Here is a 19,770-nt window from a genome sequence, read left to right as displayed (position 1 = left end):
TACTCAGCCATAAAAAAAGACAAAATCGTCCCATTTGCAACAACATGGATGGGCCTGGAGTGTATTATGTTAAGTGAAATAAGCCAGAAAGAGAAAGACAAACACTGTATGATCTCACTCATATGTGGAATATAAACCAACACATGGACAGAGAAAACTGGACTGTGGTTACCTGGGAAGTGGGGGTGGGGGGTGGGCACAAGGGGTGAAGGGAGTCATATATGGGGTGATGGACAAACAAAAATGTACAACCCAAAATTTCACAATGTTAGAAACCATTAAAATATCAATAAAAAAAAAAAAATCCAGCTCCTTAGAAAATGTTTTAAAAGGATATTTAATGACATAGTAAGGGGTTTGTGCAATACTGCCAAAGGAAAAAGGATATAACAAAGTACTATTTACAGTATAATACCTATTAATTATTACATTTATCTATGTATACAAAGTATTTAAAGGATTTATCTCCCTAAAATATTAACAGTGATGCTCTGGGAAATGGCTTTTCCTCTGTTTCTCTAAACTTTATAAAGTTACAACAATAAACCTCCTTTACTTTTATTATCAGACAAAAAAATGTGTTTTATAAAACAATACTTTGATTATATATTTTTGGGCCAAATAGCATGTACTCCAGTTTGAGGGGAAAAAAATCGATCTTCAATAAATGAAATGTTTATATTTTAAGGATTAAAAGCAGTGGAGTAGGAACATAAAGATCAAAGAGCTTCATATTTCAGGGAAACATACATGTATTAGACTATGAATGAGGCTCATAAGGCAATATATGAAAATGCCCAACTTGCAGTTAGATGCTCCCAGAGAGAAAGGAAGAGCGGCTGTGAAAGTATGCTGGAGAGAAACACATAAAAGGAGAGAAGCCATCAAATGCCAGAAAGAGAAGGGAGCAGAAATTTGCAAATCAAGAGTGAAGGGAAAAATATATACATGGTTTTTGTTCTCCCTGAGGCCGCTGTATTAAGCACTGTCAATCATTTCTGCATTGGACCATCACAGCCTTTCACACCCGGTACTCTTACACGCTCACCATAATGCATTAGAATGAATGAGACCTGGTGTGTAAATCCCCAGCAACCAGAGACGGCACGTGGCCCCCTTTCCTCAGTTCCATCTCCACTCCTCCCTTCTCCCTCCTCTGTGCACGGGCCAGCTTCTAGCAGAGTGCTTGGGATTTAGCAACATCACTCAGTCTTTGCTGAAGGATTCACGTTAGGCCTGTTCACTGAACGTGAGCCATGCAAAGAAAGATCAGGCAGGGAGGAGGCAGAATGGTGTCCGGGGTGGCAGTAAAGCAGAAACAGAATGGGGGGCAGGCAATCACATTATCAAATGCCTCAAAACCCAAAGGCATGGGAGCCAAGAAAATGAGAATTTTGACTCTCTCAGCAATTAGCAAATTTTAAAGTCCATTCGCTATTTGCTTTTCTAATTTTGGGGTTGTTATCTTGTAGCCATAGAGCCTTCCTATTTCTTTGTGACTTATGAAAAAGAAGCCTCGGTGTACAGTGTTTACACATTCTGAAGGTCCTGGTCCAGCTATGGTCATCTCAAACTCTCCCATTGCTTTAAGAGCCATAAAGTCATCTAGTCAAATGTGCTCATTGTAGAGATGGGAATCTTGGTGACATGCCCCACCAGTGGCAGGTCTTTTGAGCCCTGCTGTGCTCCACTCTACTCCACCAAGAGCCTCAAGGGTACCTACCACTTCTCCGGGGTAAGTCCACTGAAGGTCAACCACCTCGTTGTTAAAGACGGCGCAGGTGACCACAATCGTTTCCCCTGACTTATATACAGTTTTAAGAGCGTCCATTTCTAGATCAAGTTCTGATGTTGCTATTAAAAAAAGAACAAGCACAAGGACCTAAATATCCATAGTAGAGTTAGGATCTTATAGGTTTGGGTTTTTGTTTTTGTTTTTTAAGAAAATCCTGAAAAATAATTGGCAAATCACTTTGATCAAGATAAAATTTTGAAAATCTCAGAAGCCTTGATTTTGTGTTGGCATACATAATTTTTCATGTAGTTATAACACAAAATACCATACACACACACACACAAAATAATAACAACAGTAAAAATAAATTCCAATTAAATAGAATACTACAGGGGCTGGCCCGCTGGCTTAGCGGTTGGGTGCGCGCGCTCTGCTGCTGGCGGCCCGGGTTCGGATCCCGGGCGTACACCGACGCACCACTTCTCCGGCCATGCTGAGGCCGCGTCCCACATACAGCAACTAGAAGCATGTGCAGCTATGACATACAACTGTCTACCGGGGCTTTGGGGGAAAAAAAATAAGTAAATAAAAAATTATAAAAAAAAAAAAATAGAACACTACATTCCTGAGCACTTGGGTTAATTGTGGCTGTCTTCTTCTGCAATCACCTTTACTGACATATTTATTCATTCAATCAACCAACATTTCCTCACCTGCTCTCCTCCAAGTACTTTGCTCCTCTCTCATCACTTATTCTCCTCCTCTCTCCCACTCTGCTCCCCACTTATTCTCAGTACTTTCTAGAATCTAGCACAGTGCCTGGCATAAAATAAGCCCCTCATGAGAGTTAATGGCACACATGGCTGCTGCCACACCTACATGGAACTGTTCAATAAGTCTGTTGACCTGAACATGGATTATATTTTCCCATTCACATTAGCCACTCACATCAAAGGGATGAAGTCTACAACTACAAGCTTTTCTTAAAATCGAAATCACTTTTCTTAAGTTATAAAGTTAATCTAGGCATCCAACCTCCACAGGTGTGTTTTTGTTTTTAGGGCCTCTGTAGTCAGGAATGTGAGTAAAACAATAAGAGGCTTATGCAAAAAAAGAATTCCTTACAGTATTTTGAAGTTAACTGGTGAAACACGAAATCTTACAGGGGTGAGAAAGCTTTTGCCTTCCATAATGCTAAGCTTCATATGATTACAGCCACAGAGGTCAGCCCAACATTGTACGGTAAAGGGGGAGTCCTGAATCCCCAAAGATTCAGGGTCTCCATCACCAGGGACTCTGATAAAAGAAAACATCCTACACGCATCTGAATATTTTGCTTATGACTCTCATTTAAGGAAGGAGGGGGAGAGTACAAGTACCTTTTAAAGCATAAACGTTGAATGGGATGGTCTGGAACTTCTTCCCTCTGACGGTAGCCTCGCAGATATAGGGCCCGACGCTGAAGGTTCCGTTAAAGCCCTGTCTGCTGTCATAGGAGGCGAGGACCACCCCGTCACTGCTAAGTAAGGTCACCGGAGTCTCAGGATCAGTGGTGCGACAGGGTATGATGGCAGAATCATCGTCCTCCACGATGACCAAATAATCTGTCATTCCTAGAGGTACAAAGGCTACATCTGGGTCTGTGGTTTGAAAAAGAAAGAAAAACGTATTAGGCATTAATTTCACCTTTACACACATTATTATCCCATTGGCACTGATGACATCAGGTGTGAGTTTTACCTTCACACATACATCCAGAAGCATCACCCCATTGACATTAGTCATCATAACAGCTAGAAGGTAATTTTAAAGCAAGAACAATACCAAATTGCCTGCACCCTAATAAAAAAAATACTGATGATAAATATAAATATTTATATTGGGAATATAGGAATTGAAATCAACATTTAAACAACTACTAGGGGCCAGCCTGGTGCCGCAAGCAGTTAAGTGCGCGTGCTCCACTTCAGAGGCCCGGATCTCGCACCAACGCACCGCTTGTCAAGCCATGCTGTGGTGGCATCCCATATAAAGTAGAGGAAGTTGGGCACGGATGTTAGCCCAGGGCCAATCTTCCTTGGCAAAAAAGAGGAGGATTGGCAATGGATGTTAGCTCAGGGCTGATCTTGCTCACCAAAAAAATAAATAAATAAACAACTACTAAAAACAAAAAATGGACAATAAAATAATCAACTCTGTTCAAAACGAGAAAAATTCATAATTTTTAAATTATGAAATGCTTCTTTTAAAAATTCCTATGGCCCCTGGTGGTGCAGCGGTTGGGTGTGCACGATCCACTTTGGCGGCCTGGGGTTCGCAAGTTCGGATCCCAATGCACCACTTTTCGAGCCATGCTGTGGATGTTAGCCCGGGGCCAATCTTCCTCAGCAAAAAAAGAGGAGGATTGGCATCAGATGTTAGCTCAGGGCTGATCTTCCTCACAAAAAAACAGAAAAAAATTCCTATGGCCTACAGTCAGTATTACTGAAAAGTAGTACAGAAACCTATTAAAGAATAATCTCTCAAGTAATAAATAAAATTTTTAATTCTATAGTCTGAGAACTTCCTTTTCAAAAGAGAACTGGCTACTTAAGCTACTCTGGTAAGAAGTACTGATTGTCTCAAGCATTGGTTTCAGAAGGGGCCCCTTACTCTCCACTATTGCAAATAAAAAGACTAACTGTCTGGCAAGCGTACAGGGCCTGTCTTGGATGGTGTTTGTGCTGGGGGTCAGAGGAACAAGAATTTTTGGACAATCTCAGGCAGATCAAAACTCCAGGAATCATGTACCTTAACAAACCTACATTCCTACCATTCTCTGCACAGCAGGGGGGCACTTATGTGTGAATGAAGTGGAGGTGACATTTTAAATATCTACCCTTTTGAAACAAAACGTTTTATTGTTAGGAAGTAAGGTTCATCCAGATCAGAGTGTCATGAAAGAAGTGAGGAGGGTCTAGATTCGTGGACACCCATAGGTACAGAGGGCAGGACAAGGAGTCAATTAGAAAACCTTAAGGGGCAGGTCCCATGGCTTAGCGGTTAAGTGCTCGCACTCCACTACTGGCGGCCCGGGTTCAGATCCCAGGCGGGCACCCACGCATCGCTTATCTGGCCATGCTGAGGCGGCATCCCACAGACAGCAACTAGAAGGATGTGCAACTATGACATACAACTATCTACTGGGGCTTGGAGAGAAAAAGGGAAAAAAAGGAGGAGGATTGGCAATGGATGTTAGCTCAGGGCCAGTCTCCCTCAGCAAAAAAAAAAAAAAAAGAGGAGGATTGGCTTGGATGTTAGCTCAGGACTGATCTTCCTCACAAAAAAGAAAAACTTAAAAAGAAAAGGCAGAAAGGCAGAAAGATATACTTAAGAAACCCCCTTACTCTATCTCGGCCAAAACAACAAGGATGGCGAGAGTTGTGAATGGTTTGCATAAGTCCTCTAGCTGTGGCTCGCTTCAATTGCTCCATCTGCATAATAAAATTGTCATTACTTGAATTTGTGTTTAAAGTTCCAAATTCTTGAACTCTGTCAGCAAAGCTTCCAGTAAATAAAGCTGCAAGTTCATTTCAGGTTAAAATATGCAGTTTGATATATATAACACATCAGCCAGGGCTTCCTTTAAAATGCAAGTCTTCCCTACCATCATGTACCAGCTATGCAATGTTTAAACAACATCATGGGCCTTTTAACAACTGCCCTCAGTAGAAGCCAATATATACAGATACAGATATAGATACAGGTACAGATATAGACGCAGATCATTACAAAGCAGTGCACAGGGAATGCTAGGTGGGTGGTAGACCAAATGCATCTCAAGTTCAGGGCTAAGCCTAGTCAATCAGGGTGGCTGCTATGAGAAAGCACCACACATTCCTCCAGCTACAGGGGCGGCTCTGAAATCCATCACAACCCAAGGCCACGCCCTCCAGGGATGCTTCCAGCCAATGACAGTGTGGAACTGGGGTTCCTTAGGCTGGAGGATTCCCAGACCTTCTTTACACAGAGGTCTAGGCCTTATCAACCCACCTTCCTTCCCTCTCTCCTTCACTCAGGATTACACTCACCAAACACTCAGATGGCTCTCCCAGCCTCTGCTGGATCCCTCCCCATTTTCTCTCATAGGCCTGTCCCCTAATAAAACCCTTGCACAGCTAATCCCATCTTACTCCTATCTTGGCATCTGCTTCTCAGAGGAAAGGAGACAACATCATTAGTACAGGATTTGCCCTGAACTTTTAATTAAAAAGAAAAAAATCCCTTCCAATTCATCAAGAGTAAATATATGTTTTATTGAAATCTGAAAAACAGCATGGTTCTTGAGAAGCTATTATAATGAACTATAAGCAACTCCAAGATAGGGCCTACCTAATTAACTTTTGTGTCCCCAACACTTAGCACTGTGCCTGACACACAGTCAATGCACAGTAAATATTTGCTGAACTTGATTGAACTGAATACAAATGAGTACATTTCAGATTTTTCGCACAATGCCAATAAAAGACACGCCATAATAAAAATGATTTTCAAAACTTAATACAGTTCCAAAATGTTAACAGTGAACATTTCTTGATAATGACATTACAAATAATCTTGATTTAATTTTGTATCTTCTGAATTTTTCAGGTTTTTCTCCAATAAATACTTATTATTTTTATATTTTAAAAAAGCTTTAATAAAATTAACGGGAGACAGAGGACGACGACGAGCGTGGTCCAGGGGACCCCTCCAGCTCACCTGGCACATAGATGTAAATACGTCTGCCTTCAATCTCGCTTTCTTCTGTCTGCGTGTGGTTGTAATAGCAAGTGTACAATCCTGTGTGGGCCGCTGAGGCGCTGACCACTTCCAGGACCGTCACAAAAAGGCCACTGTTGTTTTCCTCATTTCTGATTTCCACGTTAGGGTTCTCTTCTTCAGACATGGGGTACTGCCAGCTCACTTCACTCTCCCCGAAGCATCTCAGAGAAAAGGATGCGTTCAGCTGCACAACCTTTTCATTTTCATTGGGGAGGATAGAGGGTAATGAAAGCTGGCAGAGGCTCAGGCTCGGCCCTGTAAAAGGAAACATGCTCTGAATAGGATGCCACCAGAAGGGACGGTCTCACCCAGAGAACTGAGAGAAGCGACAGTAGCAGCTTATATGAACAACGGCCATTTCTACGCAAAAATCCGTTAGCCTAGAAGCCCATGAAAGGCCCCCCATTATAACAGCCACCGCATCTGCTGAGAGCAGCAAATGCTCCAAGAGCCTGAATAGCCCCCTTAGTCCCCCCAGAGTCACTCCTCCAAACACTCAGATGGATAGAGGACGTCTGATTCCAATTCCATATTTTAGACTCTTATGTGTGACCATAAACTATCCCAAGATGGCATAGGCTCTGATACATATGGGTTCTTTATCGTCCACATTCCCTGCAGAGGTTTCTCTCAGTAAGAACGGGATGAGAGCAGGGGAAGGGAGACGGACCGAACAGAGTACAAAGCAGATTTGTGCTCAAGAATTACGCGTCTTCCCTTTCTTACAACATCCTGGCATGCATCCTCTCTAGTGACTTCCAGAAACCAAGGCAGGACGATGTGGATTTTCATTCAAAAATAAGAATAAGTCAAGCCCTAGAGTGAAAACTCTAACTTCATCTTAGAACCTAAAATTTCAGTCTAGCTTCCCCTGTCTATAAAACTGATAGAACAGATATTAGAACTTAGTTAATTATTAATTCATGGTCTCTTATCTCCCCCGGAGCCCGATTTGGGAATCCCACCCAACTCCAATATGTGCTTGCTATGCTTCCTGCAGCTTGTTAAGAGAGAAGCTTCGAATGTATCTGCACCACTATCATGCTGTAGATGGGGTATATTTAGAGGGGTTTAAAACTACTAAATCATTGACCTTGCTCAATTCTACCATATCCATGGAGATAAGACTAAAGTCGCTAATAGGTTTAAGTTAACTCCTCAGACTAGAAAAACATTGGTTTCATGGTGAACATCTGCAATGCATAAATATCTAGAGGAAAACTAAGCCAGTCCAATAAATATTTCCACAAATGGCCCCAGCAGCATCCTCCTGGTGGACGAGAGTAAGATTCTTCAAGAGTCAAATATTCTATCAATCAGATTCCAAGGGAAAAGGTGGCTCTAAGATTTTCCAGCAATTTAAGCATCTTCCACTTAAGACAGGTATGACTTAAGACAGGTATGATTTCCAAGAAAAGAATTTTCCATTATTTATTTCCTTTGGACATTCTTGAATTTCTCTGATCCACCTCTACTGGAAATCTACATCCCTGGAAGTAGAAGAGGGTAGAGGGCGAATTTAGACTATTATTCCTAACAACATTCTAATGTCAGGATTATATACATTCCAACATTGCCACTGGAGAGCATTCTTTTTGAAATGGAATTAGTGCAAAGGGAACTGAAGGTTTGTGGTCCCACTGGATAACATCCTATAATTTTCTACTTCTTTTCACTCTTTTGGAAGGTGTGTGCAGAGTACAGGAAATACACCCCCAGAACACAGAACTTAGAAAACCAGGCTTCCCCCAGGACAATGAACTCAGAGAGGACTGGGATCCATACCTGTGAGGAGACAGCCTAAGACCAGGAGGGCCCAATGGGAAGTCCCCATAGTTCTGGAAAACTGGAAAAGTAAAAAGTCAAACAGAAATAGTGTTAGCCAGTAAAACAACCATGAGCCTAGTTCTCTGTGTGCTTGCGCTATGGAAATGTTAATAGCATCACTGTAGTCAAAAACATCCAGTTTAAGATTCATGGTTAAAACAGTAAGATGCCTAAGAAGAAAGAATCAGATGGCCTGGATGGACCCCAAGATCATGACAGGAGCCATCTGAAGCTGAAACCCTTTTTGATTGCATGCAGCTTTCAAATTCCAAAAAGTCTCACTTTACTGTCTTGGAATGTGTCCAAGAGTACAGAAGGACTGTTCCTTTTAAACCATTTAAATTAAGAATGTGAAAAACAAATAAACATACGTATTCACTCAACTTTCAAACTTTGAGCTGTTTTTGCTCAAAATGGGTTGTCATTTGCTTCGTGTTTCACTACAGAAAGTACATGAAGGTCACATCTTCTACAACCTTTGGAAAAGATACTTGGCTCCAACAAATATCTTAATATTTAAGAGTCATTTTAATCTGGAGTTTGTGAAAGTCCCACTGACAAATGTCACTTAAAGGATGTCACTCCGTGATACACAGGCCCGTCTCAGTCTCAGGCCTGGGCTCCCAGCCCATGTTCTCCTAGGACCTGCTGCACTCACAGTCACGCTAAAGGAGGCTGGAAAGCCCAGGGCACAGGCCTGGAAGGAGGGGCAGCAGAGAAAGTGAAGGGAGGCGAAATGGGAGAGGAAAGTGTGGCTACATTCCTGTGTCTCAAGGGACACAGTAGACCACAGGATACAACGTGATGGAGACTGACGACTCGTTTTCACGTTAAGGTTAACGGTACTGCAGAAACCACGTGCTCGACTCTGATTTCCTGCAACAAAATCTGAGGAATGGAAGAGAAGTAGAGAGAGAGATTGAAAATGAATGTCTATAAGACACAAACAGGGAACACAGAGGGCAAGAAGAAGGGAAGGGAGGATAAGGAAAATTAAAGGAGGGAAAAACTAAAGAGGGGCCCATCTTGCCCTGCAGAAAAACCACTGAAGAGTCCATTCTGGTCAACCCTCGACAGGCTCACATGAGGTCACTGATAAGGTCATCTCACTGAAGTCAATGAAAAGGAACTGTAAATGCGGGTGTTGGGGCCACTGAGCGCTAAGTTTCAATAGAAGAGGCCCCACTGAGGGGCCTGGCAGGGACGCAAGCTTTTAAGATAACCCATAAAAAGTCACCTAGGCGTCAGCCTAGATGAACTGCATTGTTCAAAAGCCCAACTCATGCAACGGAGTGAGCTAATGTCTTAATTTGTTCCACCTCTGACTTTGGAAACTAAGATGTGTGTACATGACTCTTGAGTAAACTGTCTAAAAAACAAAACAAAAAAGGAGAAATTCAATGTATGCCTGCGTTTAACCCTCGTTTTTTTCCCTTTTTTTTTTTTGGTTGGAGAAGATCCAGTAGATAGTAGCCTCCTAGTTTTGGTGGAGCCTAATCATGTAATTTTGCTTTAAGGCAGCAAGGTGGCTTACTTGTGGAAATCAGATTTCTGCTTCATTGAATTCTACCAGGAAATGGAGGAGGAAGAAAGGTGGAGTGAAAGACGGGAGTGCTGGTAACAGGGAGCGGGATGGGTTGGACAGGACAAAAGGAGAATTTTGTTTTCTCCAAGGCAGGAATGAGAAAGCAATATTTACTAAGCCAAAGTTTTCATGGGTATGCCGTGTTTGTTCATGATAAACCTGTGACATATTTGATTTTAAGACATGCCGGTTGAGGCTCAGAAAGGTTTAGCAAACAATCCGAAGTCACACAGCTGGTGGTTAAGACAGGATTCTAACACGAAGTCTGTGTGATGCAAAAGCCAGGCTCTCTCCAATCCACCATATGGTCTCTCTCAAGGGAAGGTTGGTGTTTCAGCCTTGTGTGTGTGTCCCCCTCTCCCCCACCCAGAACTATTTCCTAATGCAAATTGGGGCCCTGCCTTCCTTCTCTGCTCACCATAGTGAGAAGCACAATTGCAGTGCTGTGAACTCAAATGCAATTTGCACAATGAGGGCTGGCTGACAGGGTCTGCGGGTCCTGGCATGTGCCCGGGATGCAAGGTTTCCCCACTGCTGTGGTGACGGGCACAGCGGGCCCCAGAGCCAGGCTGGCCAGGCTGATTTACCACAATTAGCGGTAACAGCCTGTGTGTTTGTACATATAAATATCAGCCTCCCACCGATAATCCACTTAGCAAACTTCAAAGGAGCCCTCCAGAGCCAGCTTGATGTCTTGGGTTTTATCACATTTATATCCCTTATTTCTCCAGCAGGGCTTGCCAACGATGCATCTTTAAAGCGTTCTCAAGCTTGAGAGAGGGGTTCGCTGCTCTTCGAGGGCAGGCTCTGAGGAGCGTTCTGCTCTGGCCAGGCCCCACCAGATTTCCTTCTGTGCATCCAGATAGGGTGGACCCGCTGCCAGGGAGGATTATTTACTGACATTCAAAGTGGGCAATGAAAACAGGGCCTCAGAGCGAGCGATAATGATGCGAACCCTGAGTATCAACATGTGTTTGCTTAAGATTTCAAACTCCCTTCTCTGATAAGAGTGGTTCCCTGGCTAGAAATCCAGGCACATTTGTGAAGTTTCATGTCATTACTCATCTGTAACTCAGACAATTTACTCTTGAATAATCGCAGCGTCTGTCCTACAGAGACGTGATGGAAAACAACGGGAGAGCATGGGGGCTTCTCTGCCTCCTGGCCCTGTAGTGAGCCTCTTAGCAGTCCATCTTGCTATTGCCCACTCTTTTCTACTCTGGGAGTAAACGCTCATCCTTAATCAGTCACCCGAATCCTGGAGCTTATCCAAAAGTCAGATGCGCAAATATAAATAATCGAGGTTACAAATTCAGAGAAACATGGCATGTCATGAGTCAACAAGAACAAACCACTTTGCAAAGGGGAACAATGGACTTCATCCAAAGCTTTTTTTAAAAAACCGTCATCATTTTTCTCATGCCAACTATATGTTGGACTTCAGTCTCAATACCCTATAATCACAACTCAAAAAGCATTGCCACAAGTTAGAGAAACAGATGGGGAAGAGACCTCTGCCACGTCCATTCTCAGGCAAATGACTTGTGGTTCTGTCCCACTATTCTCTTGTCCTTCTCATTCCTTCTTTCAAAAGATATGATGGAAATCACAACGGATTAGGCTCTGATCCCATATCTGACAAGTTCATCGCTCTGAACCTCAGTCTCTTCTTCTGTAAACCGGGACCAATAATACCTGACTTCATGGCCCGCCTCACTGCAATATTGTAAAGACTAAATTACAGAGCTTAACTGAAATTGCTTCAGAAACTGCAGCTACTGGTTTTCATACTGACTCTTTTTCTGCAGACTCCTCAGATGTTTTAGATGAGAGGGACCTCAGAGTGGCTACTTCAACTTCTACCTGCTGAGAAAGTCAGGCCCCAGAAGCCGTTCGACTTGCCCTGTGTCACCTGTGTAGTACGGAAGCAGATATGAGCTCAGATCCAGTGATGGCCTGGTGTAGCTATCAAGACTATTTTAAGTTGAACCAATAGATACAGTCACATCAACAGAGAAACAAATCTGTTTGCAGCCACTAACAGGTTGCCATCTCTGTCCTTGCAAACAAGTGAAGAGCCATTAAGCGAGACTCTATAACCAATGACAACGTGCTAAACCGGAGAGTCACCAGAGAGCCAGCAATGCCGGAGCAATTTCCAGACATAAGAGCACGGCATGCTTCTCATCGAGCCAGAGAGCTAGCGTCCGGATCACCAGCTGCACAATGCAGCCTGATGCACAGCCACTGGAGATTGAATTTCACCCCACCCTGGCCTGATTAAAGGCCACAGGAGACTCTCTCACCCTCCCAAAGCCACTGCCGACTTCAAGATTCAGATTTCCGAGGTTCAGTTAATTTCAGCTCTCCTAAGTTAATTCTAACTGTGAAAATTACATATCCTGTTTTTTCCCTGTGACAAATGTTCTACTCAGGCTTGTAACTTCAGCCCAGGCAATCCAAATGCTGGTCTACACTGGTGGCAACCTCACAGAGGCTGTGTTTACCAGGATCTGCAGCCCACCAGAGCCTGTTTTGTTGTTTTGATCTCCCTGAGCTCCATTAGACGTTCCAGTGATGGGTGGGGGCTGGAGTATTTTTACGGGAGCATTTTATGGGGCGATCTGAGCTCATAAACCTTTCTGTTCTCCCTGCACCAGATTTAACAGGAGACTAAAACGACACTTCCTTTTGATTGTCACCAAACTGGTGTGACTCCTAATGGGACAACCTTAGGTGTAGCAGCTTGTAGTACACTCAAGTTCGAGATCACCAAACCCCCGACACTGGGACTTCACTCATAAAGGGAAATGCAAGCACCTTCAGAAATAACCAGATGTCAGCGCCCTGCTTATTACATAAGGGCAAAGGATTAACAACTGAGGCGAAAAACTACACAAAGGTCTACAAAATAAATGTTGTCAGCCCAACGATGCTTGCAGCTTCGTGGGAAAAGAAAACTAGTCATCTTCTTTCACTTGGTCCTACCCGGCGACAAATGCATCTTCCGGAAGCCAGACTTTTTAGAATCTCCGCGAAGCCCATTCCTCGCAGAGGGTCGTTGCAGTTCTCCAGTGTGACCAGCAGATGGCAGTGTTGGTCCAAGGACCCGGGTCCCAGGGTTTGTGGGGACACAGACGTCGCAGCAAGCTCTGTGCTAAAATGTCCCAAATCTTAACTTCTAAACTCTTCCTTTCTTGGATTGTACTTTTAGGTTTCGTGGTGACCTCAGTTCAAAGCCCGCAGAATGGAAGCAGGAATAGGGAAAATGCTTAACTCTGTCCCCGGGCCCCAGGAGAATGCGGTGACGGACAGGCAGCATCACCATCACCATTTTCACTGGGAACGGGTCCGCCCGGGGAAGCGGGGCCTCGGGAGCCAGGAAAGCGACGCTGCCACCCCAGGCCGCAGAAGTTCAGCAGGAAAAGCCACTCGAGAGGAGGTCGGGGGGCTCAGGGTTCTGTTTAGCCAATGGTCTCCCCACCTCGGAGCTTCCGCCCACTCGGGGGAGGGGGACCACCTGGGCCGCGCGGGGTGGGGCCGCGACGCCGTTGCCCGGGCCGCGCTGCCCAATCTGTTCGCAGGCCATTGTCACCCCTCCTCAACCCGCCCGGCGGGGGCCGCGACGGCTGCGCAGCCCGGGAACCGCGGGCTGATTGGAAACGACTGTTCCCGTTGCACAATAACGCAGAGTCGTAAACAAACAAACAGCAAGAGGCCGTCTGCGCGGCAGGAGAACGTGCGAGGGGCTTGAAAACAAAAGTCGGCCACGGCTGCTCCGAGAGCGCCCGGGACCCTCCAACCGCCGCCTTCCTCCGCTTCTCCCGCATTTAATTGTTATGACGCCCACTCCCTCATCCCAAACCCGGGGGCCTCCGCCCCCTCTCGCCCACCCAGCGCCCCGCGGGCCCACACAGTGTCTGCGAGGCGTCTATTCCGGGCCTCCCGAAGCGGGCAAGGTGACCCAGGTTAGTGGCTCTGGGGCCCCTGGGCTCAGCGCTGCGCTCCTGGGCGCGCCGACCGCCCGAGGCTGGCGGAGAGGGGGCCGCGCTCCGGGCGCCCGCTAGGGGGCGCGGCAGCCCCGCGAATCTTACCCCGCTCGCTCGCCGGCTCGCCCGCCCGCCGCTCAGCCTCCGGGTCCCCGACAGCGCAGCCGGGACCGCTGCTCGCCCACCTTCGCCGGGGAGGGTCCGCGCCGGCACCGTCCGGCCTCCCGTCCCGCCACACCCCCACGAACACGGCGCGGCCCGCTCCCCGTCCGGCCGCCTCCACGCCCTCGGCGGCTCGGTCCCCTCTGGGTTGGTGGCGACAACCGCCCGCTCCCGGGTTCCGCGCCCCTGCGCGCCGCGGTCCTGGCCTCAGAGCTGCAGCGGCCGCTGCGCCCCAGGCGCGACGCTCGGCGTTTGCATTGTTTTCAGCTGAGACCTGAGAGGGGGCCGGACGGGGTGGAGGGAGGGGGCCGGGCAGGGTGAGGGAGAGGGGCCGGGGGGTTTAGGGTTACAGTCGCGCGCCAGCGCCTCCTATGGGCCCGAAAGCGACACGGCCGGGGGCAGCTGCTCGCGGAGAAGGCCAGGGCGAGCCGAGACTGCGCCCCCTCGGCTTTAAGAACCGGGCTTCCCCTAGCGCCCCCCGCTCACCCGGCGCTCGCCTCTGCCGCGGCTGATCAGCGCACACTCGCGCCCGCCTGCGCCCTTCGCTGCCCTGTCACGGGGATGCGGAAGGCTGCAATAGGCAGGGAAGGAAGCGCCCCAAGTCCGAGGTCCTCTTCATCCCCTCCAATCTACTTTCTCAGCCGATCCCTGGCTCACTGTTCAGTTTAAAACAAAAGGAAATGCCGCCGAGCCACTTCAGCAAAAGACAAGCACCGGCAGAGCCCGGACTAGAGCGCGGTGTGGAAAAGCAATCTGCCCCAACCCTGCATCCCACGCGGGGGGCGAGCCCGCAAGACCTCCCCCCACTCGAACCCCGACGGCTGATGCTGCGCGCGGACCTCGCGAGGCCAGAGGCGAGGGAGGCTGAGAGCCGCACCTTTCGGTTACCGAGCAGGCTTTTAGCTTTTCCCCCAGAATTGCCACTTTTCCATCAGCAACATGTAAACCCGTCGCAGCTCCCCGGAGGCCAGAGGGAGTCCCACCCGCTGGGATCTGCAGGAAGGCGCTGGCCACCACGTCCCCAGAACGCGTCTCGGCGCTGCGCGCCGCCCACGGCCGGTCCCCAGGAGGCACAAAACCCGCCCGCCTCGGCGCCAGACGCGTTTGCAGCTGGAAAGCCCGGCCCGATGCCCCTCCCCCTCCACCCCGCCCCAGGCCGCGCCCCGGGAGGAAAGTGGCCCCAGGGAGCCAGGGCTCTGCTTCAGGTCCCTCGTGGTCTATCTAAAGGCTGTGCAAGGGCCGAGGGGCAGCTACGGGTTCCCTCCCTGTGCCTCCCCCCACCTCCTCTTTCTGCCTCCCCCTTCGCTTTCAGGACTCCAGTCCTGGAGCCCAGCCACACTTGGGTCAAACCAAAAGCAAGACTGTGCAAGAGCCCCGAAGCAGGGACTGACCAGGGCGTCAAAGCGAGGCTTGTCAGGCCCTCGCCTGTCGGGGGACAGAGGAAGGGCCTCTTGTATCGTGAGGATCGTGGAAAGAAGGAAGCCGAGGGTGAAGGAAAAGGGGAAAGGGACCGTAGGGTCCAGGTGGGTCATATGGGCGTTGGAGGGGCGTGAAGGACGTAAAAACCAGAGCCAGTGCGGCAGCGGATGGGGTGCGCACGCCTGGGGCGCCGGTTCCTCCCCTCCAGCTCCCCGGGGTCCCGCTGGGCTCTAGGGTGTTAGTCTGGTGACCTGTGCGGCTGATCGTCGTGCCCCATTTGCTCTGGATGGCTCTCTCTGCTCTGAGAGGCTGCCTAGTTCTGGTCGGAGCGACCGAAGTGAGGCGAGTCGGTCCAAAACGTTGAGCAATTCGGCTGCGAAGCCAAAAAGCCATTTCCCACACCGCCCAGCCCCGGGCTTTTCCAGGCAGCTCGGCCGGCGCGGGGCAGCCCGGATCCGAAAAGGGCCATCCACGCTACTTCTCCAGCCCAGGTCTGCCTCTCACCCTCCGAGATGGAATGAGTGGCAAGTTCTTCCAGGCACACTGTCTGCACATCCTGAGGTCTTAGCAGGGCTGGTGGAGCAAAGGGCGGGACCGGCGCTCTGGTTTCGGGAGAGACCCACAGCGGACAGACAGCCCAGCACTTCCTTCCCGGCAGAGACGCGAGGCCAGGCCACTGGCAGCTCCCGCACACCTGGCCAGGCGGCCAGGGCTCCTGGCCCCCTCGGGCAGCGGTACTCGTGTCGGGCCACACTCCCTCTCGCTTTAAGCTGGCCGCGACCCTTTCCGAACAGAACCGCTGATCCCAGTAGTTTCCGAGCCAAGTGGACACCGCCCCATCCCCTGGCGCTGCCGGGAGAAGTTAATCTCACGTGTAAACGCCGATTTCCATGGGGATAGACGGCTGAGGAAGGAGGGGCTCGAGGAGACAACTCGGAAGTGGGCAGGGAGGCCGGCGCAGGGAGTGGAATGGAGAGAGGGGGCACTGGAGAGGATGAAGCAGGCAGGGCGAGTGCAGGGGGCGAGGGCCACGCATCCCCGCGCGGAAAGGGGCACGCGAGGGGGATCCAGGGCTCCGGTGCCCGGAGGGAGGTAGTGTGGGCGGTTCGCCTCCCACCTTTCTGTCTTACCTGGGAACCAAGTTTCTCCGTTTCGAGTCGTCCCTAACTTCCCCACAAGAAGTTCGGCACTTTTCTGGCGACCTTCCTTCCTTCCTCCCTGAGGCCAGCACTGGGCAGCAGCAGAACCCCGGGTTTTGCAGAAACGATTCCACCGAGAAAGGGGGCGCTCAGAGACGGGTGGGGGTGGGGACCACAGCGCACAATGAGGGCCCCTTGGAGCGCAGTTCGAAATTCCTCAAATCCCAGTTGCTGGAATGCGAGGCGACGATGACTTCTTTACTCGGGGCCAAATGTGTTTGTCATTACTCCAGACCGCCTGCCTGCCTGCCCGCCCGCCCGCCCGCGCCGCCGTCGCCCCCGCGCTAGGACGCGCAACCCGAGCGCACTGCGGGGCTGGCGCCCGCTCTCCCTCACACTTCACTGATCCCACAAACCACTGGGGAGCTCCCCAAGTCCGCGCCCCCTCGGCTTATCTTGCAGCCGCCACGGTTGTGCTGAGTCTGGCCCCAGCTCGCACCCGGCGCAGCGCCGTCCAGTAATTCCGCGCGCTCGGCCGGCGCCATGTGAACCCGGCGGGTACCAAGGTCCAGCCCTCTCCAGCCGAGCCCTTCACGCCTCCTTTCCCCGCAACCCTTTCCGCGCCCCACTCGGCGCTCTTCTCTCCCCCCTCCCCCGGTCCTCCAGCCGCGCTCCACGCCACCGGCTGCAGCGCTGTCCCACCAAACCGCGGGCCAGGAATGAAAATACTCATTAAAAACCTGTCGCCTTCCAGGATCCACTGCCAAGAAGAGGGCAAACACCTCTGCCCCCACTCCCAGCATTTCTTGGTCCTCGTCCCAGTATACAAATACCACCCCCAACCCTAAAAGAAACCTCAAAAATGTAAGCCTAAACAATTTCTTGGGGAGGCCGTAGAGTTGTTAGAAAAACACTGCTTTTAAAAATAGGTCTGGAAAATGTGTTTTTTTAAATCCCTAGACTTTCGAACTCTATGGTTATCTTCCCTCCAAGTGAAGTTTATTCAAAATAAATTACTCTCTAGACACACTACTGGAATTCAACTCCACTTTTTTTTCCTCATCGCCCAAAGTTTGAGTGAAGTTACTTCACTTTCAGCCCAAAGGGCCTGATCGGGGACTTCTCTTAGAAGCAAAAATCATTTTTTCTCCTCCCTTACCTTCTCCTCCTCTGTCAATTCGCAATGAAAATCCTACATATGGAGTAAAAAGTGTATCCACGGCCTCCAGTCCTCTCCTGTAGTCGTCCCCTCCTCTGTTTCTCTCCCTCTAGCTCCAACTGTAATGGGCTCAAAAACCGCTTTTTGTAATTGATTCAATGTTATAGTCCATCCTTCTAAAACTAATCATTTGCTCTAAGTAAATAGCTGTCAGGAAATGAAGCCCCCCCTCCCTTGGCCTCTTCAAAATAAAAGTTTCCCTCGAACTCCGTGCGCTCTGAATCTCCCAGCCTCCAGATTGCGCCTTCGCTTTTGCTCTTACGCAATCAGGGGGTCCAGCCCCAAGCCCCAGACTTCGACAACAACTGGGGGGCGGGAAGAAGCAGACCAGATGGGGTGGGGGTGGTGGAAAGGGGAGGTGTTGATGCTCTGCCGGGAAAGAGGTTCGTGAAAATACAAGCTGCCCATCATTTCCAGAATGAGTTTGCCTCCTGATTTGAAGGATCTTTTCCTACGCTGCTATATTGCTTTGCATTCTCTTTGAAAGGAAGAAAAAGAACCCATAAAATTGCAGTTAATGCCGAGAAACAATATAAATATGGAATTGAAAAGTGTCCCTTCTGTAGAAATGCCTAGCCTAACTAGAAACAGGGCCTTCCGGAGAGGTCTCCAAGCGGTTGCGTCGTTTTGAACCTGAGGTCTTTTAGGGAAAGTGCCGTGTAGTTGCTAATCCTTTAATGGGATTAGGCAAACTGTTGAGTCCAATATGAAGATGATGGGGTGTTTTGTTTTGTTTTGTTTTAAAAGGGGGATTTGAAAGAGAGTACAAAGAATCGAGGATCTGCGTAGCTTTGGAACATTCTCCGACATAACGACCTTTACTCCCTTGGAGCCACTTATCTTGTCGTGTCTTTGTTTTCGGGGTTATCTGGGCGACGTTGCCTGGCTTCTATCACGCACACAAAAAGGCTCAGGCTTGAGCGTTTGGGGAATCGTCTACAGCAAGGCTGCCACCTCCGCGTTCGGGGGAGGGTGCATGTCGACCCTCCCCGCCCCGTGGGTCAGACCCTACCAGTGCCCTGGGGTTGAGAGCGGAGTTCCAAACCCTATGTCCAAGGCGCGAGGCGCTCGACAGCGCCGGGAGAGAACGATCCTGCCCGCGAAGGAAAGGGGGCGCTGATGCTCCAGGAACCAGACCTGGGCGGAGTGGGGCTTCTGAGCGAGGGCGGGGGAGGGGAGCGCGTTCTCCTTCCCCGCCTTCTCTAATTTTGAATTCTCTCGTGGGGTGGAGAGAGGCGTCCTCTATCCCTACCCCCACCCCCCACAGTCTCAGAATGGCCAGGGCGGCCAGGTTGAGACTTGAACGTCGGACAGCCATCACCTTCTCCCTCATCGGGAGGGTGGACACGGGACGGCCGGCAGGGGAGGGTCACAGAGAAGTACTCCGAGGGATGCTGTACTTAACTGGGACGGGCTCCTTGGGTGTCAGCCTCGGGAAGACGCCTGCGGCTGGGCCAGGGGCCCCGTTCCCCCAGCCCTTCTGCGCGCCCGCCTCTCGTGCATCTTCAGTTCGGGTGACTGCACTCCTCACTATTACTTCCACATGTTCCTTCAGGAAATCATTGAAGGCAGATATATGAACAGCCCCTTGTTCGGAATGCTAACAGGATACCGTAATGTTTGTAGATAATGGACGCGAACTAAAGACCCCCCAAAAAAACAGTGCGGAATAATAGGAAAAAGCGGGTGCTAGCTTTCATGCTATTAATAAAGACAAGTGACATCTAAGTTTTTATACCAAGTACCCAAGAGGGTAGGAGGCGAGGCAGGGAGCCTACCCAGGAAAGGCCTGCTTTGCTGCCGGAAAATGCCAGCCGGGTCGCGCCGGGGTCTCCCGAACGCAGGGCCCCGCGCTCCCCGCCCACAAATGGTACCTTCACAGTCCATTTCAG

The 19,770-nt window shown here is 49.3% G+C and overlaps 1 protein-coding gene across 2 annotated transcripts in view; it reads right to left on the bottom strand.

Moving 5' to 3' along the window:
• The window catches only part of PDGFRA (platelet derived growth factor receptor alpha), a 42,946-nt gene extending 24,946 nt beyond the window's left edge, over nucleotides 1–18,000 (bottom strand). Inside the window, exons 1-5 of one of the 2 annotated variants that reach the window (XM_058547053.1) lie at nucleotides 17,819–18,000; nucleotides 8,324–8,384; nucleotides 6,476–6,793; nucleotides 3,115–3,375; nucleotides 1,724–1,854 (exon numbers count right to left, since the gene is read on the bottom strand). In XM_058547053.1, coding sequence (XP_058403036.1) covers nucleotides 1,724–1,854; nucleotides 3,115–3,375; nucleotides 6,476–6,793; nucleotides 8,324–8,372 — 759 coding nt within the window. In that variant the 5' untranslated portion in view covers nucleotides 8,373–8,384; nucleotides 17,819–18,000. Of the gene's footprint in view, nucleotides 1–1,723; nucleotides 1,855–3,114; nucleotides 3,376–6,475; nucleotides 6,794–8,323; nucleotides 8,385–14,978; nucleotides 15,119–17,818 lie in introns of those variants that run through there. The other variant, XM_058547054.1, reaches the window with a different exon arrangement.
• Nucleotides 18,001–19,770: the final 1,770 nt, after the last annotated feature.

The sequence above is a fragment of the Diceros bicornis genome, chromosome 8, assembly GCF_020826845.1.
Source record: "Diceros bicornis minor isolate mBicDic1 chromosome 8, mDicBic1.mat.cur, whole genome shotgun sequence".
NCBI lineage: Eukaryota > Metazoa > Chordata > Mammalia > Perissodactyla > Rhinocerotidae > Diceros > Diceros bicornis.
Note: the sequence above shows the minus strand (reverse complement) of the source record. Positions and strands in the feature narration are given on the sequence as shown.